The sequence below is a fragment of the Aspergillus glaucus genome (genome assembly GCF_001890805.1).
Source record: "Aspergillus glaucus CBS 516.65 unplaced genomic scaffold ASPGLscaffold_38, whole genome shotgun sequence".
NCBI lineage: Eukaryota > Fungi > Ascomycota > Eurotiomycetes > Eurotiales > Aspergillaceae > Aspergillus > Aspergillus glaucus.
The window spans coordinates 87,381-113,819 of NW_019170490.1; the positions used below are offsets into that span (position 1 = coordinate 87,381).

Below are 26,439 nucleotides of genomic sequence, written 5' to 3' on the forward strand. Positions count from 1 at the left end.
GTCCTAAAAAGTCCTAAACAGAAATGAGCGCCTCGGCAACAGTCCCGTGACGTGAAAATTTCCCTTTCCGGACACCACTCCTCCCCCTCGTCCCCGGAGACCTTCTTCCGCCCAATCAACTTGTCGCTGAAGAAACTACACTTCACAACTGGGTTCACACAGTTTCTGCGTTCCGGGGATTCGCCACTACCTGCCTTTGCTTTGAGAAAACCTTCCTCCGGCAAGCTCCGGCCAATCGCAAGGGTTACATGCCGGAGGTTGACGATACGACTGTACACTGTACCTTGGGATCAAGGATGCTGGCTGTCGTTGCATATAGAACCCTCGTCCCCTCATGGGTCAGAAGTTTGATTCGTTTGTTCCGGTATGAAACTCCGAAGCAGGCGTTTACTTTACCTGACACGACTAACTTGGAATCGAGTTTCACTAGATAATAATGGCCAGTGATAAGAATGCAAAAGCAACTGACTATATTTTTTTCTCCTATCCCTCTGTCCCGAGGGACTGGCATATTCTCGGATCCCAATCGCTGCGGAGGGAAGTGGTCGAGGCTTGAGTAGACTGCTGGGATTTGACGTTGTACCGTGGGATTGGGTGCCCGGTTAGCCAGACCGACCCATAGAATGCCAAGTGCATGATATGCTGAACCTGGGCCAGTCGATGACTCCAATATATCGATCACACTATTGTTATCGATCTTGACACCAATAGTCGCGATAACCTTCTACCTTACCACCACGTACTAGGTAATCTCACGAGCGTCTAGACGTGCTATATTCCTTCCCAAGCAATGGTCCCGGAGACATAGATGCCTTTAATTCGCGGATTGCGAGCAAACCTCATTGTTCGACTACTGCAATAAACGCCTATAGAACTGTCATTCGACCCATGTCGATTCGTTCTCAATACGGTTCTGTGGGTAGGGAGGGTGTTTGTGAATAGTGTTATCGGGACAACATAATTATGGCTTTCTTGGATTCAACGATGAGCCCTCGTTCGCCGTCATCAGGACGAATTAGGGAACTGTCGAGGTACGTTAACTCTGCTTTAATCAATGCAATGGGCTCAAAATAAGATGCTAAACAGCGTCTCTTTACTAGACTATATTCTTTCACCGGTACACCATTGACCTCGGAAACCCAGACCTCACCAAGGCCCTTTAGAAATCGTGATCGCAGCGTGTCTGAAACAGCCGCGTCTCTTACGTCGGATATTACTTTGAAGGCTCTAAACCAACTCGGACTTTATCGCTTCAACTGTACCCATTCGTTCACCTGCCTAACACTCGATCAACGGAGACACATTATCGCAGAAGCCAGCAGTTCCGTTTCATATGGGAAGGAGAGGCAGAGTCGGGATTCTGGTATCGATTTTGGCGGAGACTCGGGATCGGTATTCTCCCAGAATCCTGCACTGTTTGCCGGCCATGCTCAGTATAACGTGCCCGATATTATCGATACCACCGTCAAGGGAGAATGTTGTATAATTCTCGACACGAGCAAGGATGATTCTTTCAAAAGCCACCCCTATGTTGCGCAATGGCCCCATATGCGATTCTTTGCCGAAGTACCGATGCACGACCCCGAAGGATACGTCCTTGGTACATACTCTATCATGGATGTGAGTCCGCGCGCCGTATTCGATAATGCAGACATTGAAGCTTTACGAGGGATTGCGGAGTCAATTGCAAATCATCTTTGGACTCAGCACAAGTATAACAGGGCTGCGCGAATGATGAGCGGACTCTCGACATTAGTACAAAGCCCCAGCGATGAAAAGAACGAAGTTCAACGAAGAGGTAGTCAAGCGCACGTGAACGTATCAAGTGGAGGCAATCGAGACGAAGGAGGCTCATTTGCTACTCTACCTCTTTCATCGCCGACTAGACGATTATCTGACACGCAGGAAGTCGACAGCATTACTGTGCCAACACCGGGCGAAGTGTCGCCTTGCACTATGCGACCACAGCTTTCAGAGGATAACGAAGCAACTCCCACTGCACCTTTCCCGAAAGAGCCCGATACGAAATTCAACCTACCGTCACCTTTACCATTCGGGGAGCTCAACGACAGCATCAACCGGGTTAAAACTACAGAGGATAGTCGGAGAGCAAGTAGGCTGGTATCGGTGTCTGAGGCACCTACGGTTCCGCAACAGATCTTGACCTTGTTTGCTCGTGCCAGCTCATTGCTTAGAGAGTGCTTGGATGTAGAAGGTGTTTTGTTTTTGGATGCTTCTCGATCCAATACTCGAAGGTCAGTGTTCCATGATGTTTCAGCACCGCACTATCATGCTAACTCCAGTCTAGGAATTCGTGCATTAGCACAAGTATGTCGGATACAAGCCAGGACACGACGAGTACCGATACTTCTACGCATCCTCTCCGATCCCCCGGCCTGTCTTCTGATGGCACGTGGTCGAATAACGCGGGAAGACTCAGTGATGTATTAGGGTTTGACTTGGACGAGACGTCAGTCAAGAGCACAAACACCCCGGCGTTTGGATTTACGGACTTTTTGATACACGACATCATTACTGCATTTCCTCATGGAGAAAAATTTAATATCAACGAGCAAGAGAGCCAGCAGGTGGATGGCGAACCCGGATTTCCGGGGTTTTCTGCTCGTAGTCAGTTGATCTGTCAACTCACGAGTCGTTTTCCAGGCGCTGAATCCATTCTTTTCTTCCCATTGTGGGACTGGAACAAGTCCGGATGGCTGGCTGCTTGCCTCTTATGGTCAAGAGAAAGTGGACGGTTTAGTACTGAAGAGCTTGATTACTTGAAGGCCTTTGGTAACTCTGTCGTTTCCCAAGTTGCTCAGACTGATTTTACAACGAAGGAGAGGGCCAAATCAGACTTTATCTCGTCCATCAGTCATGAGCTCCGTTCGCCTTTGCACGGTGTTCTTGCCAGCACAGAGTTGCTACAGTCCACGCGCTTGCAGCCTGCTCAGCAGGATATGATAAGGATGGTGGAAACATGTGGTATCACGTTACTGGATACTATGAACTATTTGTGAGTTGTCCTTGTCACATCTATTCGTCAGCGACCACTAACAAGCGATAGGCTCGACTTTGCGAAAATCAACAATCTGACGGCGATTAATGCGAAAGGCAAATCTCCCGATTTGGCAACGACGTTCGACCTCGATAGCTTGATCGAGGAAGTGACCAACTCTCTGTACGCTGGACATCGATTCCCTAAGTCTGTCGACCAGGCTACAGGTCGGTTTCGACCCGGGAGTGTTGGATCATCACAAGACTCCAGTTCTGAGGTTAAGGCCCAAGACAAACTGTCAGTCGTCGTTCGCCTAGAAGAAGATGCGTGGTGTGTCCGCTCCGTATCGGGTGCATGGAGACGAATCGTCATGAACTTGTTTGGCAATGCGCTCAAATTCACCAAAGCAGGATTTATCGAGATGACCCTGTCGAGATCCGACATAGCCTCTGACCCGAAGCACGTGCTTGTTCATCTATCGGTGACTGATACGGGGTGTGGTATCTCCCCGGAATTCCTGGAAAATAGGATCTTTACACCATTTTCGCAAGAAGACATTATCTCGGAAGGCGTAGGCCTTGGCCTCAGCATTGTACAGCAGCTCGTGACCTCCCTTGGTGGATATGTCGAAGTCAAGAGTGAAGTCGGGGTTGGATCGCAGTTCGACGTGTTTATCCCCATTCAACGGCCCAGCGCAAGTCCACCGTGTGCAGTCCAAGTATCCGCGGACAAGGAGCCCAAGAAAGTTTCTCTCGTCGGTTTCAACCCGTACGATGAATTGAAGAAGGGACCAGCTGGCATGTTGACCGCCGAAGTCAAACGGAAACTCGCGCTCCGGCGGTCTCTCAGTAGCATTATCTTAACGCAGTCGGAGTGGATGGTGTCGTTTGCCGATTCCCTTAGTAGTGCCTCGGGTGACATTGCGATCATAGAGGAAGACAAACTACGAGAGATAGCCGCCAACGGACCTATTCGCACGGGCCTTGGACATATAATTATTCTTGGTGAGTATGGAACGCCCTTCGACAGCGACGATATTATTAAAGAAGCGACCGTTGTCCATGTTACTCAGCCGTAAGTGCTTCCATCCAGTGATACACCAACAAAGCTAACCATCTCCCAGCATTGGACCGCGGAAAATCCTTGAAGCCCTGAAGAAAGCACGCCCTTCTGCAAAGGAGCAAGCCAAAGCAACCAAATCCACTAGGATGTCCACCCTTGTCCACCAGTCGTCGATGAAAAAGCATCCATTATCGGACGTTTGGACTGCGAAGTCTTCTCCCTCTCCACCACTGCAGGAAAAGAAAGCCCAGAACGATCTCCATGTCTTGATAGTGGATGACAATGACATCAACCTTAAGGTATTCATGACGCTCTCGTTCACCTACGGCCATGACTGACTCGATTCAAGATATTGGAAACGTTCATGCGCAAGCTTGGAAGCAGCTACGCCACCGCGACAAACGGACAGATCGCCGTCGACAAATACCAACAATCCGAATGCCGGTTCGACTATATTTTAATGGGTAAGAATTGATCCGAAGCGCACCAATGGCGCATCCGTATGCTAATCATTATGCCAGATATCTCCATGCCCGTAATGGATGGCATCACTGCATCTGCAAAGATCCGCGAATACGAACATGAACAAGGCTTCTCCCCATCCATTATCATGGCTGTAACAGGGGTTGCGTCGGCCGCGACACAGCAACAAGCTTTTGACGCTGGTATTAATGACTATTTGGTGAAACCGATCTCACTTCACGAATTGAAACGAATCATGAATATTAAATAAATAACGGACATAAGTGCATCTCGGTGTTGCTAGGGGAATTGTGGGTTCTTTTCTCTTTCTCATAACCTTGTATATAGTTAGTGTTTAGTATAGTCTCTCTGGATATAGTCAATGAGAAGTACATCCCCTAATGCTAGCACCGAATTACGCACTTCCGCAATCGTCAATAATCGGAACACAGTCTAGACCAATATGTAGTACCTTTTTTCTTGTAGATCCGATCAATAAGACTTTTTTCTAGAAAGCCCCGTAGTTAATCCACAATTTCCCAATACGGAAACCGTGGCCATCCATCGGAATGGGAGTACGGATTTACACGCGGATATACGGATATATGGATTTACGGAGGAAGTCCTACAGCCGTGCTCACTAATGAGCAGCGATAACGGTGTAGAGCTCGAAAATGGGTTTAAATAAGCTAGATTCCCAGCTAGGGAAAATGAGCTTTCAACCCCTCTGTACAACGGTACCAGATTGCTTGTCTTGACGATTCGATCGATCTACTTCACTCAACTATTTGTATACGAACTGGTTGAGCAGCAACAGCAACGATGGACACGCCGTCGTCCGGCACAACGACGCCTCCAGACCTGGAGCATGGAGAGAAAGCTTCGATCCAGAAGAGATTGACCCTTACATTCCGGGATCTCAACGTTCGAGTCACGGCACCCGATGCAGCGCTGGGAAGCACGATTCTATCCGAAGCGGATCCGCGACAGTTTCTGGATTTCTTCCGTCGGAACAAGCAACCAAAGCGAGTATGTGTTGATAGTTCCAGGCAGTGGTGACTAGGGATAATGCTAACGACTGGACAGACCATTCTCAAAGATGTAACGGGGCAGGTTAAGCCGGGTGAAACGGTATAGATATACCCAATCTTCGGGACGTATACGAATGAGCTAACTGGAACAGATGCTTGTCCTTGGACGTCCTGGTTCCGGATGCACATCGCTTCTGCGCGTTCTCTCCAATGACCGAGCCTCGTTCGATGAAGTAGATGGTGAGACACGGTACGGAAGTGCTGACCATAACGAGGCAAAGCGGTTCCGTCAGCAGATCATGTTCAATAATGAAGGCAAGCAACATCTCGTACTCCCCGGAAAATATTGAATGCTGATTAGTTACAGATGACTTACACTTCCCAACCCTCACCGTGAACCGTACCATGAAGTTTGCACTGCGAAACAAGGTTCCAGCGGAACGTCCCGAGCATCTCCAACAGAAAGAGGGATATGTCAAGGATAAAAGAGATGGAATTTTGGATTCTCTTGGTATCTCTCATACACAGAAAACGCGAGTTGGAAATGAGTTCATCCGGGGTGTGTCTGGAGGAGAGCGCAAACGTGTGTCTTTGGCGGAGATGATGGCCGGACAGAGCCCCGTTCAATTCTGGGACAACCCAACCCGAGGACTCGATTCAAAAACAGCCGCCGAATTCGGATGCATGCTGCGCCAGGAAGCCGACACCAATGGCAAGACCATTGTCGCCACAATGTACCAAGCCGGAAACACTGTCTACGACCAATTCGACAAGATCCTCGTGCTGGCAGAAGGCAGAGTAATTTACTATGGCCCCCGCAGCATGGCTCAACAGTACTTCGAGGATCTCGGATTCATCACCCCCAAAGGAGCCAATATTGCCGATTTCCTCACGTCCGTGACGGTACTCACGGAGCGAATTGTCCAGCCCGGATTGGAGGATAAGGTCCCAAGTACCCCCGATGAATTTGAGGCGCGCTTCCGCGAGACTGCGATTTACAGTCAGGTGATGGGTGCGATTGAACCGCCGGAGAAATTGACGCACGAGATCGAGGATATGAAGCTGGCGGTGTCTACCGAGAAGAGAAAGCAGCATTTTCCTCGTTCGCAAAGTGTCTACACGGCTAGTATCTGGGAACAGATCCAGACTTGTACCCTCAGGTAAGTTGCCTCAAAATGCCCTTGTCATCAGATATTAACGCATCGCAGGCAATTCCAGATCATGGCTGGAGACAAATTATCCCTCTGCATCAAAGTAGCCTCCGCCATTATCCAGGCACTCGTATGCGGCAGTCTGTTCTACGATCTGAAAGGCGACAGCAGTTCCATCTTCCTGCGACCCGGTGTACTCTTCTTCCCCATTCTCTATTTCCTGCTCGAATCTCTATCCGAAACCACCGCGTCCTTCATGGGTCGTCCAATCCTTGCCCGCCAGAAACGGTTTGGTTTCTATCGTCCCACGGCTTTCTGCATTGCCAACGCCATCACGGATATTCCGGTAGTTATGGTGCAGGTTTCATGCTTCTCGCTGATTCTCTACTTTATGTCCGCGCTGCGGATGGATGCTGGTCGGTTCTTCACGTTTTGGGTTATTGTGATTATGCAGACATTGAGTTTCATTCAACTCTTTCGTGCTATTGGTGCTGTGTGCAACAAATTCGGAAATGCGTCCAAGATCTCTGGGTTGCTGTCGACCGTCTTCTTTGTTTATGGAGGTATATACCCTCATTGGCAAACTATTTTTCCAATATGCTCATCATTTTTCCAGGTTACTTGATCCCCTTCGAGAAAATGCACGTCTGGTTCCGATGGATCTTCTACCTGAACCCCGGATCATACGCCTTCGAGGCACTAATGGCAAACGAGTTCGTCGGGCTGCAACTCCAGTGTATCGAGCCGGACTATATCCCTTACGGCAATGGATATTCCGACTCAAAGTACCGGGGATGTTCTGTCCTCGGAAGCAACGAAGAAGGCATGATCGACGGAGCTGCCTATATCCGTCAACAGTATAGCTATTCCGTGCACCATATCTGGAGAAGCTTCGGAATCTTGGTCGGTTTCTGGGCATTCTTCATCTTCGTCACAGCGCTGGGATTCGAGATGCGCGACAAGCAGGGTGGCTCTTCGGTGCTCTTGTACAAGCGTGGCAGTCAGAAGCGGGGATCTGGAGGGCAGCAAGAACGGCCGAAAGTATCCGCGGATGTCCTTCAACAGACGGGGAAGCATTCGACATTCACTTGGAATAACCTCGACTACTATGTTCCTTTTCAAGGCGAGAAGAAGCAACTATTGCACAAGGTCTTCGGCTATGTTAAACCTGGAAACTTGGTGGCTCTTATGGGAAGTTCCGGCGCCGGAAAGACAACGTGAGTGCAAACTTGGCCTGAAAATTTTGACAGGAAGCTAACGAATTCAGTTTGCTGGATGTGCTCGCCCAAAGGAAGGACAGTGGAGAGATTTATGGTTCGGTCCTGATTGACGGAAGACCCCAAGGTATCAGTTTCCAGAGGACCACCGGCTACTGCGAGCAAATGGATGTTCACGAAGGAACGTCGACGGTCAAGGAAGCACTCATCTTTTCTGCTCTGCTACGGCAGCCCTCGACGGTGCCACACGAGGAGAAGATTGCTTACGTGGAGCACATAATCGAGCTTCTGGAACTTCACGACATCAGTGATGCTCTCATCGGAGGTGAGTATTGTCGTCATTGGGGTATAACGTCCTAGGCGTAGATGCTAACGATCGAAGTTCCTGGTGCGGGTTTGAGTATCGAGCAGCGCAAACGAGTCACTCTGGGAGTCGAGTTGGTCGCCAAACCGACTCTCCTCTTCTTGGACGAACCGACTTCCGGTCTTGATGGCCAATCGGCATACAACATTATCCGGTTCCTTAGGAAATTAGTTGATGGAGGACAGGCCGTGTTGGTGAGTGGCAATCTTCCATAGCATAGTAGCGTCGGTACTGACACCTTTCAGTGTACTATTCACCAACCTTCTGCAGTTCTGTTCGATGCATTTGACTCTTTGCTTTTACTAGCAAAGGGCGGAAAGATGGCATATTTCGGCGAGAGTAAGTATTATACCACAGAGTCCATATCATGACAAGTTCTAACAGCAGCAGCCGGAAAGGACTCAGATAAAGTGCTTGACTATTTCGCCAAAAACGGAGCTCCCTGTCCTCCAGGTGCCAATCCCGCGGAGCACATCGTCGACGTTATTCAAGGAAAGGCGAATGCAAAGGTCGACTGGGTAGAAACATGGAGCCAGTCGGACGAGCGTCGAAATGCGATGACTGCATTGGAGTCCCTGAATGACGCTGGCAAAGCCGATCCAAATTACGAGGAAGATCAGACAGATTTTGCGACTTCGAAATGGTTCCAGTTCCAGATGGTTTGGCAACGATTGATGACCCAACTTTGGCGATCTCCGGTAAGTCACATTTCCTTGGCGAGCGCAGATGAATGAACTGACTAGTCGAAGGACTACATGTGGAACAAGATGATCCTCCACGTCTTTGCCGGTTTGTTCAGCGGTTTCACTTTCTGGAAGATCGGAGATGGTACATTCTCGCTGCAGCTCCGGCTGTTCGCCATCTTCAACTTCATCTTCGTCGCGCCAGGATGTATCAACCAGATGCAGCCGTTCTTCTTGCATAACCGGGACATCTTCGAAACGCGGGAGAAGAAGGTACGTGCTATCACCTGTGTCGAACAACACAGTGCTAACATGCAGCAGTCAAAATCGTATCACTGGATTGCGTTCATCGGCGCTCAGGCTGTCTCTGAAATCCCGTACCTGATCATATGCGCCACTTTATACTTCGCCTGTTGGTACTTTACCGCGGGCTTTCCAGTCGCCTCCAGCATCTCGGGGCACGTATATCTGCAGATGATCTGTAAGTATTCTGTCATACCATGCCAAGCAGTAACTGACAATTGCAGTCTATGAGTTCCTGTATACCTCGATCGGTCAGGCCATCGCCGCGTATGCGCCCAACGAATACTTCGCAGCGATCATGAACCCAGTCCTCATCGGTGCCGGCATGATCAGTTTCTGCGGTGTGGTGGTCCCGTACTCGCAGATGCAGCCCTTCTGGCGATACTGGATGTACTACCTGGACCCCTTCACATACCTGGTCGGTGGGCTGTTGGGCGAAGTTCTCTGGGACGTCAAGGTGCACTGCGAACCGTCGGAATGGGTGAACTTCGACGCTCCTCCGGGACAGACGTGCGGCGATTATATGGCCGACTTCCTCTCTGAACAGGCCGGGTACCTTCTGGATTCCAATGCCACCTCGACGTGCTCGTTCTGCCAGTATTCCACTGGCGCGGATTATGCCAAGACGTTCAATTTGAAGGAGAAGTACTATTCATGGAGAGATGTAAGTCCTTTCTTCTGCGAATTATACCGTTCTTTCACTGACTCGAATCAGACCGGAATCACTGCCCTGTTCTGCATCAGTTCGTATGCCTTGGTGTTTTTTATGATGAAGCTCCGAAGCAAGAAGACGAAGAGTGCCCGATCGGAGTAATAGAACGGGGAACGGAGTGCGCATTTATTAAGGCGCCAATAATCAACCAAATAGACTGATAGACTGTCCATAACATCCTTAGAATAAATAATAGAGCTTTGCATTAATCGACTTTTCGGACAATTATCTTTATCGTGTCTCCGCGATCACCGACCATGGGTCTTTCGGGGCAATCAGAACACAATGCGATGCATTTCGATTGAGATATTTTTGTTGACAGGTCACAGACAGATGTTTGAGCGGTGTTTTGGCCTATTTCGTCCAGAGAAGGGACGTGAGCAGTATGCTCCTCATGAGACTGCCCGCATGTGACTTGGATAGTATCATGCAGAGCCCCCACGCTGCACTATACAGACCCCAGGGGTACTTGTACAAATGCATGTCGCAGACAGATTGGAGTCCTCAAGGTAGCCGCAAAAGTACCGGTCCTCCATGTGCACCAAACACTGGCTCTGAAGGTCTCCGAGATCGCATCGTATCTACCGAACCATTCAGATGATCTTCATCCCGCTCCACCGATTCAGCAGCATGTCCGAGCCTAACCCAGTCAATCACCGTTATATATAGTGTGCCATAATTTCCGTCTCCTGAGATGTTTAGCAGCAGCAGTTTCGTCACTATCACAACGTAGGGTGCATTGTACAGGGTACTTGTACAATATGCAACTTCCCCTCCTGGCCCTATTTCCGCTGGCGGTCAGCGCCGTCAACATCGTCTCCTCCAACGACGACGGCTGGGCCGAGGCTAATGTCCGTGCGCTATACGATTCGTTAACGGCCGATGGACATTCGGTCCTTCTTTCTGCGCCGGCAGATAACCAAAGTGGCAAAGGTATCTACACCATCCAACCAAAGTCGCAGGAAATACCATGTGCCTAATAAAGCAATATAGGATCGATGGACGATGCCCCATCGAATCGTGACGATGCCTGCGAGTACGACAGCTGCCCGGCCAACAGCGGCCCATACGGACACAATGCGACCGATTCGCATCAGAACTGGGTAAACTCCTACCCGCTGACCTCGATGCGCTACGGAATCAACAACTTTTCTCCGATCATCTTCAACGGAGCCCCCGATCTGGCCGTCTCCGGGCCCAACGTCGGCTCGAACCTGGGTGTTACCGTATTCTTCTCCGGCACTGTTGGTGCCGCGAGCTACGCCGCGCATAATGCTGGTATCCCAGCGCTGGCATTCTCGGGCAAGAGCGGCGATCCCACCGCTTGGAACGCCAGCAGTTCCTATCCGCTGACTAGCCAAGTCTATGCGCAGCTGGCGACAAAAGTGACGGATAGGGTTCTGAAAGCGGGCACTCCCTACCTCCCCGAGGATGTGTGGTTGAACGTCAACTTCCCCGAAGTCAGTAAGTCGAAGTGCTCCAGTGCGGAGGATTTCAAGTTTGTACTCTCGCGGATCTTCGATCATGTGCCGCTGGTGTCGGACGACGATATCGAAATCTGTGGAGATGACCATTTGCCCAGTGAGACCGGCGTCGTCAACACGGACGGATGCTATGCGAGTATCTCGGTGGGCAATGCGGAGAGTAAGCGGGATGCTAATGCGACGATGCAGGGAGTGGTTCATGGTAAGCTGGGGGATTTGTTGACTTGTCTGCCTTGATGTATAGCAGCCGTACACCCTGTAAATAGCTCAAGTCTTCACGTATATATCCGCACTATCAGATAGAACTTGCAGGATGTGCAACACAATTCAAGAAAAGCTCCAGTCACTCGAGTTGACTGCTCGGATCAATCGCATCCATGGCGCAGACCGAAACGGAAGCTTTATCCGGTGGCTCCCCGCTTTTAGAAGAAAAACATCAAAAATGGCAAACCCCGAGAATTTTCCCCTGACAGAAAGGCCAAACTAATCCGTACTCCGTACCCGTACCCTCTTCAATATAGAATCCATAAATCGAGAACATTTAACCATGTCAGTTTCGGATACAGCCGCCGATATTAACGCCCTGGCGATATTCCTGGCCGCCCAACAACTCAACGACCTGGCAGCATGCGCATCGGTTGATTGCATTATCATCTGTGCTTCGGCGGTCCTCCATAGTGCAGAAGTCCTTTTCCAAACCCTGCAAGAACGTCCGACACTTACACGAAAGCTGGTCCTCTGCGGGGGTATCGGTCACTCCACTCAATTTCTTTACGAGGCTGTGGCCGACCATCCCCAATTCCATACACTGGCAAAGGCCATCACAGGTCTGCCAGAAGCGCAGGTATTAGGGAGAATATTTGACGAGTTCTTTGATGGAGCTGCGATAAGGGCCGCCGGTTGCCAGATTCTCGTGGAAGATGAATCGACAAACTGCGGTAGCAATGCGATCAAGAGTCGTGAAGTTCTGGGGCGATTTGCTTGTGACCCCAAGAATATCATTTTGATTCAGGATCCGACAATGATGCTCCGGACAAAGGCATCCTTCGAACAGGCCTATAAACACATGGAGAGCTGCCCGCGTTTCATTGGCTGTCCTGTGTTTGTCCCACAAGTACGGCCATCTGCACAAGGACTACTAGTGTATGCAGTTGGTTCACCTCCGAGATTATGGGACATGCAACGGTTTATTGATCTTATCCTCGGTGAAATTCCCCGAGTGAGAGATGATGAAAACGGGTACGGGCCCAATGGGTGCGGTTTTATCGGCCACGTCCATGTACCTGCTGAGATCGAGGATGCATGGAGGAGACTGCAATCAATATCCAAGGGCACGAGATCCTGGCATCTGTTATAGATTCCTTCCGTTTAGATTCTTCAACGAAGCCATGAGGCCGAACCATGGCGGACGATAGGGGCTTATGACGAATAAGCTCCACTCACCGACATGACATGCTACCATAAATATCCCGCTAGAAGAAAACAGTAGACGATCATTACTCTCTTTGCCAATATCTCCATCGACCAGGCATCAATCGTCGTTCATATCTAGCCGAACTTGTACGGAGTAGGTTCGGCAAAACTCCGGTGATCGTCAGGAACCACCCCGTCCGAACTCGGTGTATATAAACCTCCTGATAACGACTGCAAAGCTTGACGGTTCCTCAAACTCAATCGAAACAACACACAACGGTCAAAAATGTTGGCATTGTTTGCTCTCCTCCCCCTCCTTGCTCAGGCATCGCCTGTGCTTCCCCGCGCGGTTATCGACCATGGCCAGGTTGAGGGCTTCCCCGAGACCGTCCCCAGCGGTACCACTGGCGAGGTCTACAAGGCCTATCAGCCTTATCTTAAGGTGAACAGTGGCTGTGTTCCATTCCCTGCTGTCGACGCTGAGGGAAACACCAGGTAAGCATTTTCTATTCGACACTCCTATGCGCGAAAGAGTTTACTTACTGATAGCACAAAGTGGGGGCCTAGACACCACCGGCTCCCAGAGTGGTGACTGCGACAGCAGCACCGGTCAGATCTATGTTCGCGGCGGCACTTCCAACACAACCAACGCAGATGCCTACGCCCTGATGTACTCCTGGTACTTCCCCAAGGACAACCCCTCGCAAGACCTGGGCCACCGCCACGACTGGGAGGGTGTTATCGTCTGGATCTCCGACCCGACCTCGACTTCTGCCGATAACATCCTCGCTGTGTGCCCGTCTGCTCATGGCGGGTGGGACTGCTCGACCGATGGGTACACGCTCAACGAGTCCACCTCCGAGCCACTGATCAAGTATTACAACGTCTGGCCTGTGAACCACCAGTGTGGATTGACGGATGTTGTGGGAGGTCAGCAGCCGTTGGTTGCGTGGGAGTCATTGCCCACTGTGTCGAGGGCTTCCTTGGAAAATACGGATTTCGGATCAGCCAATGTGCCGTTCAAGAACGCGAACTTTGAGACCAACTTGGAGAGTGCGACTTATTAAACATCTCTATTTCGTCCCGGGAAAATGTATATAGTTAGTGGATATCCTTAATTACCATTCTTGAGTGTGGCTGGTCACGCGAAAATACCTTTTTTTACTGCCATGCCATTCCAAAGACGATTGATCCGCCAGATATGTGAGACGAGATCTTCAAATCTCCCACGCCACCGTAAGGAATGAGTTCCTTCGGTCCACGTAGTAACTAGCAAATGGCCAATGGTCGTGCATGCCGGCTGTTTCGACCGCAGCGTCGCAGTGATCCATTGAACAAGCCTCGAGACGTAGAGTCAGCCCTATTGCAATAACTCCTTCTGATGCTTGAACGTCTCTTGTCGATGCATGTGCACTAAATAGGTGCACTTGACAATTTCTGCTCTGAGATAGCATGAGAAAGAAGAGTTGTTGGAAAGGATGAAACGAGGTGGGAAGGTCAAGAGGGACGAAGAGAAGGACTGACTCGTGAATGTGGTGTCACATGACCAACATGTGACGCTTCCCAACATCCACTTGTATTGCTTCTAACTGCCTGAATCAGTACTAGTAACTGTCACACAGCAATTAATCCATGTCCATGTTGCTTTATCGAACTGGTTCTGGGACATGATACTCTGATCTGATGCTCTCTGATAGTAGAGCTTCCTCCATTCGAGGGCGTGCTACAACGAGCCAACTATTTCAACCAGGTTGGTTCCATCATACGAAGACACAGCGTTTTGAGCTTTACCTAGTAAACTTTGCTTGCGGGCTCCCGGATTCCTTACTAAGGATAATCTATTGTTACACCGTTTAGACCAGAGACTGTTAATACATGTAAAACAAGCAGGTTGGGCTGGGAATATATGATTTGGCAACAAATTCGACCGTGAAAACGATTACACCATTCCCGATATCCGACGATATGGCTCGGAGCAGGACATGGCCCGATTATGAATTCGGGCGCTTATACCGGAGATAGTAGTATGCACTACTGGCTCACGTTTTCCGGCTGCAAGCATGAACGTGACCGTTCCTTGCATCCTAGGATTTATGGGGCTCATCCTGTCTATCTGACACTTTTGTGGATTCCACTTTTATATCTGAGGACAGGCATTCAGCACTTCATCGGCCGGATGAGTCTTCTCCACCCACAACGGTTCCGCTTTGCCCCGGATATGCTCATGTTTGTTCGCTTTAAGGTGCACGATTGAAGCTTGGCAATGAACAAATGTTTCTTTTCGTCTACTGGGATCTATGGCTTGGAAACTTATGGTTTGAGGTGTCACAATGTCACCTGTCGCGGTGTGCCCTATTGGTCTACCCCTAATCGGAAACCCGCACTACCACCGACACACTTTCGCCTTCCTACAGGCTACTCGCCTCAATATTAACCAATGCCTCCTAGGTCAATTTATAATCAATGAAAACAATTGGATCCTCTTTGTTTCTATATCGGGGTTGTATGCCCTGACAGCACCCTGGTGGGTCTCAATCTATATCCTAAACGGCGAACGGCTTCATCTTTTCCCTTTTCGATCAATCTGCTACACACACCTCGGGTTTACCATCCAACCACGAATCTTGACTTGCTGATTGCCTTTCTTTACCTTTCTGTGTCTCATCGATATTGTCGTCGGGCGCTTCTCGACATGAACAGCAGGGACCACCACCAAGGCTGAGATCCCGTCCATCAATCAATCTGCGGAAGACATACTATCGGAAGTAAATGACAGGAGAACGAAAGGCTTTCTATTAGAATATAAAAACTCTCTTGTCCCCTGGTGTTGAGTTCATTCGCATATCAACTTCCCTTCTTTTATTACTTTCGTTGGTTCTTTGCTTCGTTGACTGAAGCTCTTTTCTTCACATTCTTTGCGCTGGATCGCCCATTTTACTTTATTTCGCACTTCTATTCAACCACCATTCTTTGAAATCATGTATCGTCTTCAGTCGGCATCCTTCCTGGCCGCGATGCTGTCAGCCACCCAGGTCGCAGCCCACGGTCATGTCACCAACGTCGTCGTTAACGGTGTCTACTACGAAGGCTTTGACATCAACTCCTTCCCGTACATGTCAGACCCTCCCGCTGTCGCCGCATGGGGCACCCCCAACACCGGCAATGGCTTCATCACCCCCGAGGACTACACTTCGCCCGACATCATTTGCCACCAGAACGCTACAAACGCCAAGGGCCACATAAGTGTGAAGGCAGGTGACCGTGTCAATATCCAGTGGACCGAGTGGCCCGAATCGCACCACGGACCTGTTATGGACTACTTGGCCGACTGTGGTGATAGCTGCGAGTCGGTTGACAAGACCACGCTCAAGTTCTTCAAGATCGACGGCGTTGGTCTGGTCGACGACTCAGATGTTCCTGGTACCTGGGGTGACGACCAGTTGATCAAGAACAACAACAGTTGGATGGTCGAGATCCCTGAGTCCATCGCTCCCGGAAACTATGTCCTCCGTCACGAGTTGATGGCTCTCCACGGTGCCGAGATGGAGGATGGTGCCCAGAACTACCCTCAGTGCTTTAACCTCGAGGTCTCTGGCTCTGGCACCGCAAAGCCCGACGGTACCCTGGGTACCGCGTTGTACAAGCCCACTGAGGCTGGTGTCAGTGTCAACATCTACTCGTCGCTCTCGACCTACCAGCTCCCCGGTCCTACCATCTGGTCGGGCGCCACCTCCATCTCGCAGGCCACCTCCGCCGTCACTTCCACCGGCTCTGCCACCGTCGGCTCTGGCTCTGCTGCTGCTTCTGGCTCTGGGTCCGGCTCCAGCTCGAGCGCAGCACCCACCGCCAAGAACAATGTCGCCCTGCCCACCACCATCCCTGTCCGCGTGCCTGTCTCCACTGCCCCTTCGAGCACTGAGGCTGCCGCTCCGTCCGCCCCCTCTACCTTCTTGACCGCGAGCTCGCCTGCTCCCTCTGCTCCCCCGTCTGCTGCTTCGTCCGCTCCTTCTGCTAGCAGCGCTGGCGGTGCGCAGTCTGCCTACGGCCAGTGCGGTGGTGTTAACTGGACTGGACCTAAGTCCTGTGCCAACGGAGCTTCCTGTAGCTCTATGAACCCTTACTACTCGCAGTGCACTCCTGCTGCTTAAATGCAGTTACGGGTGTGACCAGAAGTGAGGCCAGTGTATAGTAGCAACAATAACTTACAATGAAATCAATGTATACAATCTTATCTTGCCCATATATAGCTTTATACGAAAAGCTGCGCAATAATCAAGAATATAATACATAACAGCACCCAACTGAAACGACGAAGTCTCTAGTCTGATCCATGTATAACCCAACCTTCTCCATCATCCAATCGCTCCAAAGCACGTAATACCTCCTTATCCCAATCGCTCAAGCAAACAATAGCCCACTCAGCCAACGCCGTCGTGTATAGCGCAGCACATTGCCCGATCCACAAACCAACCAACCCAAATCTATGTCTCGACAGCCAGATACCAAACGGCAGAGCACTACAGTAATAACTAATGATGTTAATTGCAGCGCCCACATGCTGCTTCCCTGTTGCTCTGAGAAACCCACTGCAACTTCCATGAAGCCCATCAGCGACCTGGAAAAGAGCAACGTAGGGTATAACCTGCGCCATCAAGCCCACCACACCTGGATTATTACTGAATATCCTGGCGAAATAGTCATTCACAGCCAACAAAATCATCATGGCAGCGCATCCTAATACAACGCTCGGCCATATTGCTGCTTGTGCCGTCCTCGCTACTCCACGGGTATCTCGGGCGCCTAGCAAATTCCCCAGACGAGTGAAAGCAGCCACGCCAATACCAAACGGAATAGTATTTAACACTTGGTCGACAGACATGATGATACTTTGCGAAGCAAGTGGAATCGTCCCAGCCAGCCGGCGGCAATTGCAACGACTTCAAAGGCCCACCATTCCGCTCCTACGTGGATGATTCCAAGGATAGCGAGGCGGGTGAACAGGCCGAGGTTCTAAAATGTTTGTCTAGATCAGCCTCCCCAGCATTGGTGGCCATCTATGAAGACGGTGTATAGAACCATTGATAGGGAACAGAGCCAGTAAGATAGACTTGTTGCTAGCGGAGCACCCCATAGACCGAGTTGAAGGGTTATGCAGAATAGGTAGTTTAATCCAGCATTTAGAGGCGATATGATTAGGAGGATGTAGGTGCCAGGTCGCATGATGCCTACATACTATGTCAGCCATGCATTTCGCAGAGAAGCGAGTACTTTAACGTACCCTGAGCCCGAAGATACTTCATAACTTCGAAGTATACATATCCAAGCCCTCCTGGGATGAATAGAGTCAGAAAGCTGGCAGTATCCCTGGAAAACGCAGGCTCTTGCCCAAGCAACTTAAACACAGGCTCGGAATTAACTTATAACAGACACACAGGCAGATAAAGTAGTCTGAGCACGAAAAAAGCTCTCTGCAGCAGGACTCCCAAGTCGTGCCGGTTCGACCTCCCGGTGAAAGTAGAGGAAGCGAGAGTATCCAACACGGTTTCTCCACCCAACCCAACTAGCTACCTGGTACATGTGGCATACATGTATGCAAAAGCTGCAGTTACAAGGTTCTCAGGTGACAAATGGCCAACGATCGCTAGTGATATGGTCTGGAGGCTTTTCGCAGGCAATATGCAGGCAATATGCAGGCAATATGCAACAATCACTGGGATCGCATCTTTCGCGAGCAGATACATGTCGGTAGCAATTCCGCTGGCTTTCTTGAACTTTGGTTGACATTATCATGATGACAGTCCGCGTTGTTGGGTCTGCTAAGCAAATTCGTTTGTTCGTTCGCGACAGGTGGTGTAGAGGTCGGCGCAGTCCTGGTTGCAGAACGTGTGCTTAACATTATATTGAGGATTCAGTGAAAATTGAATATTGAAAGTAGGATACATCACTGAAGCACAGCATTTGTATTAATTTACTATGCACATATTTATATACCGGCGCTGGGCTTGCCTATTTCGGCTGTATTGCCGCATCCCCTCTTCACCTTGACTTGCACAACCATACCGCTATCCACCAATCCTTAACGATCCCTGTGGAACAATGCAGAATGAACGCAAAACGAGGAATCGAACTCCCCGTGGGAATTGTAAGACATCGAAACGCAAGGTAATCTCCTTTCTCTCTCTGTGTGTGTTCATCATTGACGGCAAACTAGTGTGACCGTACCGGATCTCGTTGCTCGCGTTGCAGGAGACTGAACCTTGAATGTGTTCCGTCAACAACGGCAGAATGGCGCGTCAATAGTATCAGAAGTACCAGCCAACACGCCCCAAGCCCTACCTATGGAATAGCTTTGTTGAACGCATAGCTCCCGGGATAACTCTTGATGTTTCGCAGACCAGCAAGCTTATTTCGGGACTTCAGGCTGAGAACCACCCCCCTGTTTTCCGGAATTGTGTTCTTTTCCCAATCAGTACAGTCAAACTGGACACTGGAAAATCACTCTTCACCTGCAGATTCTGCGGGCATGGTCACTGCGGCGCGGAAGACAGAAAAGGAAGTGATATCACACATGAGCCAGTTCGTCGGCAGTGAAAACAGTAATGTACCCCAAGAGAAACCACAGATCTTAGGCCTCCTATCTACATTGGTGGTACTTTGCTCCGCTTACATTGCGGGTGAGGACTTTACCAGTCTAACGCTCTATCTCGAATGTGCATTGAGCACGATACGCAAAGGATTTTCTACAGAACTGGCACTGGACGATACTTTTCTCTTCCTTGTTCGTTGGATGGGATACATCCATACAGTTGCAATGTTGGATGAAACGGTCTATACGCTAAATGCGCCGGATTATCTGAGTATCGCATCAGAGCAAAGTTTTAATTCCGCGGGCAAAAACATGTTCTTCCAGGACGTGGATTCCTTTATTGGGATGTCACAAACTGTCATAGATCTCCTTTATCGACTAGGAAAGATTCTCCGTTCGCGTGTTGATGATGGATGTACCTGCTCATCAGAGCTAAATGCAGAGAAGATGGGCCTTCAGACTCGAGTGCGCTTACTTCTTCGGCGACTGGACAAATTCAAATAGGACACAGACTTAACTGATGACCTTGATCATTACAATGAGTCGTTGGTACACACCTGTTTGCTTATCTTTCTCATACGTGTCAATGGTGAAAGTGCGCAATCCGAAATGGTTCGGTCCGCTGTTGGTCATGTCCTAGAATCTTGTGCTGCGGTTCAGGAGAAGGCCTCTGTAGCCAAGCTGATGCTGTTCCCATTATTTACGGCGGGAAGCTATACCACAAGTTGGGTTCATCGAGCATTCATCCGCAGGCGTCTCGAGGTGTTGCAGAGCGGATATTGCATTGTAAATGTGAAGCGCACTTTGGAACTTCTCGAGGAGCGCTGGCAGAAACCAAGTGAAGCTTCATACCTCAACCAAGCTTCTGTCTACCATTTGTTCTAAACACGCCACTACTTCACACGGCTTACTGGTACACGGATCATCCACTGGAGGATCTCATACACGACCTGGCCCACTGCGATGACTGTCCTCTCGGCTGCATCATCATATACTGGGGAAAATTCAACCACATCTGCTCCGATGATCTTCACACCAGCCCTCGATAACCCATTCAGTATTTGCAGTAACTCGCGGGTTGTCCAACCACCGGGCTCGATAGTACCTGTTGCTGGTGTAAAGGCTGTGTCAATTAGCGCTATTCGGTTCCAAACCTCGAGGAGCCATTGCCGCATACCTGGGTCTAAAACATCGATATCAACACTCAGGTACACGAATTGATCGCCGACTGTCTCCACGATTCTCCCAACGACGGCGTTTAAGCCAATCACATCAAGTTCCCTTGCTCGAATATATGAAAAACCGCATCGAGCATCGTTGTCCAGGTCGTAATCTTTGTCAAAGAGCATGGAACGAGAGCCTAAATGCATGTTGCTGTTCTCTGACAGGAGGCCTTCCTCGTGGGCAAGATGCAACAAACTGCCGTGGGTCACCTCGGCATACTTGGAAAGACCACCTCCTAACTGTTTTGGATTCCAGCTATGAAGGTGCGAATCGAAATGTAGCACGGCGACTTTACCCCATGTCGGATGCAGGGCTCTCAGAGCGGGAAGGGCTGTTCATATTGTGAGCGTTGGTGTGTCATGCTCTGGTGAATAACTTACTGATTGTATGATCACCGCCAATTGAAATCAATCGTACATGATCTCCCTTGTCTCTATTCTTGGGCTGGCGAGCAGTAATCTACTTCCACCCTTGCTCAAGTTCGTGTATCGCTTGCAAATTGTCGAAAGGGGTGTTCCGAATATCTCCACAGTCGACGACTTCGGCCCAATCTCGAAATGGGTTTACGCCGTGATCCATGCTAGACCTTTTGTAAGCACACGTATTCTCACTTAATCCTCCAAAGATAAAGACATACCTATACCCCATACTAGGCGCCAACCGACGCACTCCCATGCAGGCTCCTGAAGGCCCAAATCGAGCGCCAGGCCTATACGTGGCACCAAGGTCAAACGGGGCCCCTACGATACCGACGTCAAACGTCTTGTCATTGTCCGGAGAAAAACAATTCGTCCAATTCAAATGAGCGAACGTAGCAATGCCTTCGTAAGGTGTATCCTCATTAAAGTCATCCTTGATCGTGAACTCATCATGCGAGTTAACGACCACGCCCTGACGCTGTCCGAATATGCTTTTCTGGATGAACGTTCGAGGCTGGGACAAGGGAGCTTGTCCTGTTTGATATGGTGTCGTAGAAACGCGGGATACGGTTAACTAGTTAACTTAGGTAACCGTGGTAGGGCGGTGACAACTGGGCTCGAACGTCGATGACGATCACACTATGATTAGCAGGTGATGTTGCGATTCACGAAGGAAGTAACAGCTCTTCCTAGCATCTATCACATAGTACTCTTCTATTCCAGATGCAAGCTCAAACCTGGCGTTCTCAAGGGCATCTCTGGCAGTATAAAGTGTAGTGGTTGATAAATTCAATATACTCAAGGCCATCTGTCTGGACCGTCGCTCGAAAAAAAGGTTCTTACTTGTGCTGATACTACAATAGTACCAAGTCTCAAGCATCAGATTTGAAGGTTTATCATTTCCGTAAGCATAGAATAGCACAAGCCGCTTACATATAATCCTTTGCTGCACATGCCGAAGCCATGTGGCTTTACTGCTGTGCTCATGCCGAAGTACACATTTCCTGTTCCGGTATACCCCGCAATAACCAGGGATCCTGATCCTTTCAACCACCCAGAAATGCCGAAATACGAGACGATCTTGGTATAGATGTCACATAACTCAATTACAGGTGCCAAGAATGCGGGGGCGACTATTCCGGAAGAGGATAACGTGACGGAAAGAACTAGACAACCCTCTTCGACTCTGGATTTGCCTTTTACGAGAGCCGCTGCAACCTCGTATTCTGTGATCAGAATGGAAAGGGAGATGGCTGGTTAAATGGAAGTTTTTGCCCGTGCCCAATACCCCAAGACCGCCAGTCCTTGGCAGCCCAGCATCTCATGCTCAGAATCCGAGCCCACGTCAAAGCACATTGGTCAGAGCCCTGGGCCAATAACTTAGTATGCTTGACACGGCATGATGACTAGTCACTGTTTCAGTGACACAGGTTTCCCAGCACAGCCAACCAATGAACCTTCATCTTGATTTTAACCGGAAAAGGTTTCTTGGACGACCACTAACACCTCGCCTCTTATTCCGGCGCCCCGTGCGCGCTTTAATCTGAGCAGTCCAATATGGGACATCCCGCTTGGGCTCTAGTGGCCTGGTCAGGAAAGCCGGGGTGCATCTGGGGAATCGGCAAAGTCTGGGGAATCGGGGGGGGGGGGGGGGGGGGGGCGCCGATATGTGTCATGCACACAACCATAACCATGTGTGCGGGATGTGCCCAGACGTACTGGGTGTCGAGGGTAATAAAAGCGTTGATTTGCCGCATTTCTGCGAGTTAATTTTTTCCACTTGCTCTTATTTTCCTGTCGCTGCCTGTATATTTCAGTTTGGTATATACCGTTGAAGATCTGCATTCGGGGGCATACTCTGTCCGGGTTTAATCAGCATGCGTGATAAAGAGACTGACCCTGAGGTGCCTGTGGCTTCTCACCACATTGAGTACACAGTCACTATGGAGAAAGAGAAAATCGCCTCGGATGCCGGAATTGCTCGGACTTGGTCACGCGATATCATCAAAAGCGACGAGAAGACCAAGCAGAAGAACCCTCTCGCCGGACTTACAAAGGAGGAGCTCATGGAAGACGTCGAGGCATTTGCTCGGGAGAAAGATCTTGAACATATTGTGGACGACTTGAAGAAGGGTGCCTTGGTGGCTCAGGACCCTAAGGCCTTTGAAAGCCTCGACGAGCTGAGTGAAGAGGAGAAAGAATTTTTACGACGGGAAACAACACATAAATGGCACCAGCCATTTATGATGTACTTTATGACCAGTATGTTTCAACTTCGCAGCATAGCGTTGCCTGTCTCTGACCCGGTTCAATCTAGTTCTCTGTGCCGGTTCGGCCATCGTGCAGGGTATGGACCAGACTGCAGTTAATGGTGCTCAAGAGTCTGTCCATCTCATATATCTCGCCCGATCTTGGGCATATCATGGCTAACTATACCAGGTTCTACTTCACCGAGTTCGGAGTTAGGGATAAATGGCTACAAGGTCTCCTCAACGGTGCTCCATACCTCTGCTCGTGTCTGATCGGTTGCTGGACGACGGCACCACTCAACCGCTGGTTTGGTCGTCGCGGGTGTATCTTCATCTCGTGTTTCATCTCTTTCGCCTCGTCCTTCTGGATGGCTGCGGCCAAATCTTGGGTCTCGCTCTTGTTTGCTCGGTTTCTCCTCGGATTAGCTGTAGGAGCGAAAAGCTCAACAACTCCAGTGTGGGCACGCCGCTAACCATGCCGTTATTGACCTCGTACTGATTGGAAGTAGGTATGGTGCTGAGTGCGCGCCAGCGAACATCCGCGGAGCGTTGGTGATGATGTGGCAGATGTGGACAGCATTCGGAATCATGATGGGATACATCGCGTCGGTTATATTTATGGACGTGTCAAATCCGAGTCTTCCAGGGCTGAATTGGAGGTTGATGCTGGGTTCTACAGCTATCCCGTAAGTTTCCATTTTTATGACTTGTCACATGACTTATGGTGCAGTTGCTGACATCTCTGTGAGTCCAATGTTCGTTTGTGCACAAGTCTACTTTTGTCCTGAATCTCCGAGATGGTATATGATCAGAGGCCGCTACCTGAGAGCGTATGAGGCTTTATCTAAGTTTCGCCCTTCGCCCCTTCAGGCCGCCAGAGATATTTATTATATTCACTCGGCTCTTCAGGTTGAGGAGAAACTTCGCGAGGGGAAGCAGTTGTGGAGAGAGATGTTCACCGTTCCCCGAAACCGACGAGCGGCTCAGTCCTCTTTCTTTGTTATGTTCATGCAGCAGGTATTTCCCCCTCAGCGATAACACCAGAAGAGCACTAACATTTATAGTTCTGCGGCGTCAATGCAATCATGTACTACTCCTCGTCCATGTTTCGCGACGCCGGTCTCAGTCTACGCCTTGCTCTTATAGTGTCTCTGGGTTGTGGCATTACGAATTGGATCTTTGCGCTTCCAGCCGTGTACACGATTGATACCTTTGGTCGAAGGAATCTGCTTTTGACTACGTTTCCTCTCATGAGCATTTTCCTTCTCTTTACTGGGTTCTCTTTCTGGATCCCTAACGACGATGCCCGTGTTGGCTGTGTTGCCACCGGAATTTATTTATTCATGATTGTCTACTCTCCTGGAGAAGGGCCGGTGCCGTTTACATACTCTGCGGAAGCTTTTGTAAGTCACAGCGCCCCATTGCTATACTCACACCAACTGACACACAAAGCCTCTCTATATTCGTGATATTGGTATGTCATTTGCCACTGCGACAACCTGGGGCTTCAACTTCATCGTATCCTTCACGTGGCCGGGGCTGAGAGATGCCTTTACACCACAAGGTGCATTCGGGTGGTATGCAGCCTGGAACTTCTTCGGCTGGATCTTCTGCTACTTCTGTTTGCCGGAGACTAAAGCACTTTCTCTGGAGGAACTGGATCAGGTCTTTTCCGTTCCGACAAGGAAGCATATCAACCATTACAGGGGGATGCTGCCGTGGTACTTTAAGAAACATATCCTGAGAGCTGATGTGCCGCCGAAGAAACAGCTCTACAATTACGAGTGATGCTGGGGGTTATTTAGATAGTTTCGAATCTTGTCATACTCTGTAAAGCGCCCTATGCGCACGTCATTTGCGTAATAATATGTTTCATTCATGCATTATTCTCATACAACCATTAAGTTGTAATTAAATATAGCCAAGGATTGGGCTGCTCAGTTATGGAGCGCCTCGATTCAATCAAGGCAGCTTCCTAAACGAGTTCCATCACTGCAAAATAAAAACATCATTCGTCAACATTCTCCAACTCGACAAAGCCCCGCACAAACGGGAAGGTCTTTGCTACCTCTTCCGCCTCATATTATTTTGCCTAGGGCCATCTTGACGACATCCTTGAAAATCTTCTTTCCTTCCGGCGTAAAATACATCCCAGTCGTATCCTCGTCACAAAGTGACAGTCCCCTTATTTCTTTCCCGGTTTTTGTTTTTCTCTTTTTTGTTGCTCTTGACAACGGATTGGACAAAGTACGTCATATAAGCAAGCCAACATGGTAGGGACGCTTGATGGAAGCAGTTTATCACACGCATGGCAGCCTGAAGCAAAAAGCCCAGGCTCAATAGGCTCCGGGGGCTCTTTTTGAAAGGTTTTATTGATATGACTTCTTTTGGTTGTTAATTGAGAGCGACGATCAAGAGGAGCTTGATCGGGCAGATGGTATTATGCACTGGGTCATTCAGAGCATCAATATGGACCTCGCAGGGCTCTATTGACTTATCTCTAGTGAGGTATGTGTCAGCTATCTGAGAACGCCACTCACTTAGAGCCTTTACTCATATCTGATTTTGAATGTAGCTTTGAAGGATTGAATGGCTAGTGGGCTGTTTGGTAGGATGTAGAGCTCTACATCACCGTATGTCATATACTCGGGGCCATGGTATAAGTCAGAGCGGCCAACATCGCCAACACGGGTTACCAGCGCGCTCTGTAAGCCACATGGTGCTTATCTTAAGAACCATACGGACAGAAAACCACTGGCGAGCGGCCCACCGCCCTTTGTGGAGCTTGCCCAGCTTGACAAGATGATCAAGATGGGTATTAATTTTGAGTATGTCAGTAGCAGTGTAGTGCCCGCGGAGATTTCTGTGGTGAAAGAGGAGAACACTTCCACATGGTTTGATGTGCCGAGTGAGCGTGTCAACGAAACGAATATATGCTCCCCGGTGGGGCAACCGTCGGGACTATCAGAGGACAACAATTGTCAGCATATTATGAAAGCATTGTACCCCTGGATCGGAACAGGGGCAGACTTACGTGAGGTCCTTGCACTGTGGCAGGAAACTCTCCCAAATTGCCTTCAT

General features: G+C 49.6%; 9 protein-coding genes across 9 annotated transcripts; 7 read left to right on the forward strand and 2 right to left on the reverse strand.

The window, feature by feature from the left end:
• Positions 1–765: 765 nt before the first annotated feature.
• Positions 766–5,079, forward strand: ASPGLDRAFT_1093332 (hybrid sensor histidine kinase/response regulator). Its single transcript, XM_022539552.1, has 7 exons — positions 766–1,031; positions 1,101–2,255; positions 2,309–3,016; positions 3,068–4,072; positions 4,122–4,359; positions 4,410–4,524; positions 4,582–5,079. Exons 1-7 carry the CDS (start codon positions 964–966, stop codon positions 4,791–4,793), a joined length of 3,501 nt encoding a protein of 1,166 aa, XP_022395600.1. The 5' UTR covers positions 766–963; the 3' UTR covers positions 4,794–5,079.
• Positions 5,080–5,344: 265 nt separating this feature from the next.
• Positions 5,345–10,085, forward strand: ASPGLDRAFT_70488 (putative ABC multidrug transporter; the record flags this gene model as incomplete). The annotated part of the gene is made up of 14 exons (XM_022549489.1): positions 5,345–5,551; positions 5,609–5,653; positions 5,706–5,868; positions 5,921–6,713; positions 6,762–7,267; positions 7,321–7,921; positions 7,972–8,246; positions 8,304–8,479; positions 8,531–8,624; positions 8,676–8,983; positions 9,035–9,241; positions 9,290–9,449; positions 9,496–9,935; positions 9,987–10,085. The coding sequence occupies 14 exons, from the start codon at positions 5,345–5,347 to the stop codon at positions 10,083–10,085; spliced, it is 4,074 nt and encodes a 1,357-aa protein (XP_022395601.1).
• A 520-nt stretch (positions 10,086–10,605) lies between these two features.
• On the forward strand, positions 10,606–11,859 carry ASPGLDRAFT_1094514 (5'/3'-nucleotidase SurE). The gene is made up of 2 exons (XM_022539553.1): positions 10,606–10,916; positions 10,977–11,859. The coding sequence occupies exons 1-2, from the start codon at positions 10,745–10,747 to the stop codon at positions 11,702–11,704; spliced, it is 900 nt and encodes a 299-aa protein (XP_022395602.1). The 5' UTR covers positions 10,606–10,744; the 3' UTR covers positions 11,705–11,859.
• Positions 11,860–12,014: 155 nt separating this feature from the next.
• Positions 12,015–12,824, forward strand: ASPGLDRAFT_137983 (YdcF family protein; the record flags this gene model as incomplete). The annotated part of the gene is made up of 1 exon (XM_022541572.1): positions 12,015–12,824. One exon carries the CDS (start codon positions 12,015–12,017, stop codon positions 12,822–12,824), a length of 810 nt encoding a protein of 269 aa, XP_022395603.1.
• A 342-nt stretch (positions 12,825–13,166) lies between these two features.
• ASPGLDRAFT_77952 (NPP1 family protein) lies at positions 13,167–14,236 on the forward strand (the record flags this gene model as incomplete). Its single annotated transcript, XM_022549933.1, has 2 exons — positions 13,167–13,375; positions 13,437–14,236. 2 exons carry the CDS (start codon positions 13,167–13,169, stop codon positions 13,945–13,947), a joined length of 720 nt encoding a protein of 239 aa, XP_022395604.1. The 3' UTR covers positions 13,948–14,236.
• A 1,622-nt stretch (positions 14,237–15,858) lies between these two features.
• On the forward strand, positions 15,859–17,028 carry ASPGLDRAFT_137994 (putative endo-1,4-beta-glucanase; the record flags this gene model as incomplete). The annotated part of the gene is made up of 2 exons (XM_022541574.1): positions 15,859–16,694; positions 16,842–17,028. 2 exons carry the CDS (start codon positions 15,859–15,861, stop codon positions 17,026–17,028), a joined length of 1,023 nt encoding a protein of 340 aa, XP_022395605.1.
• A 170-nt stretch (positions 17,029–17,198) lies between these two features.
• Positions 17,199–18,909, reverse strand: ASPGLDRAFT_70493 (uncharacterized protein; the record flags this gene model as incomplete). Its single annotated transcript, XM_022549490.1, has 6 exons — positions 17,199–17,766; positions 17,832–17,890; positions 17,945–18,105; positions 18,159–18,296; positions 18,456–18,645; positions 18,853–18,909. The coding sequence occupies 6 exons, from the start codon at positions 18,907–18,909 to the stop codon at positions 17,199–17,201; spliced, it is 1,173 nt and encodes a 390-aa protein (XP_022395606.1).
• Positions 18,910–20,359: 1,450 nt separating this feature from the next.
• ASPGLDRAFT_70494 (agmatinase) lies at positions 20,360–22,096 on the reverse strand (the record flags this gene model as incomplete). The annotated part of the gene is made up of 5 exons (XM_022549491.1): positions 20,360–20,589; positions 20,644–21,021; positions 21,071–21,123; positions 21,154–21,527; positions 22,043–22,096. 5 exons carry the CDS (start codon positions 22,094–22,096, stop codon positions 20,360–20,362), a joined length of 1,089 nt encoding a protein of 362 aa, XP_022395607.1.
• A 736-nt stretch (positions 22,097–22,832) lies between these two features.
• On the forward strand, positions 22,833–25,292 carry ASPGLDRAFT_77955 (sugar porter family MFS transporter). Its single transcript, XM_022549934.1, has 7 exons — positions 22,833–23,371; positions 23,427–23,490; positions 23,549–23,815; positions 23,868–24,044; positions 24,108–24,375; positions 24,423–24,761; positions 24,811–25,292. The coding sequence occupies exons 1-7, from the start codon at positions 22,987–22,989 to the stop codon at positions 25,144–25,146; spliced, it is 1,836 nt and encodes a 611-aa protein (XP_022395608.1). The 5' UTR covers positions 22,833–22,986; the 3' UTR covers positions 25,147–25,292.
• Positions 25,293–26,439: the final 1,147 nt, after the last annotated feature.

Coding starts and splice junctions, on each gene's coding strand:
- ASPGLDRAFT_1093332 (XM_022539552.1), top strand. CDS start 964: ATGGCTTTCTTGGATTCAACGATGAGCCCTCGTTCGCCGTCATCAGGA. Junction 2,256..2,308: donor TCTCGATCCAATACTCGAAG/GTCAGTGTTCCA, acceptor ACTCCAGTCTAG/GAATTCGTGCATTAGCACAA. Junction 4,360..4,409: donor ACAATGACATCAACCTTAAG/GTATTCATGACG, acceptor ACTCGATTCAAG/ATATTGGAAACGTTCATGCG.
- ASPGLDRAFT_77955 (XM_022549934.1), top strand. CDS start 22,987: ATGCGTGATAAAGAGACTGACCCTGAGGTGCCTGTGGCTTCTCACCAC. Junction 24,376..24,422: donor TTGTTATGTTCATGCAGCAG/GTATTTCCCCCT, acceptor TAACATTTATAG/TTCTGCGGCGTCAATGCAAT. Junction 24,762..24,810: donor CATACTCTGCGGAAGCTTTT/GTAAGTCACAGC, acceptor TGACACACAAAG/CCTCTCTATATTCGTGATAT.
- ASPGLDRAFT_1094514 (XM_022539553.1), top strand. CDS start 10,745: ATGCAACTTCCCCTCCTGGCCCTATTTCCGCTGGCGGTCAGCGCCGTC. Junction 10,917..10,976: donor AGATAACCAAAGTGGCAAAG/GTATCTACACCA, acceptor AAAGCAATATAG/GATCGATGGACGATGCCCCA.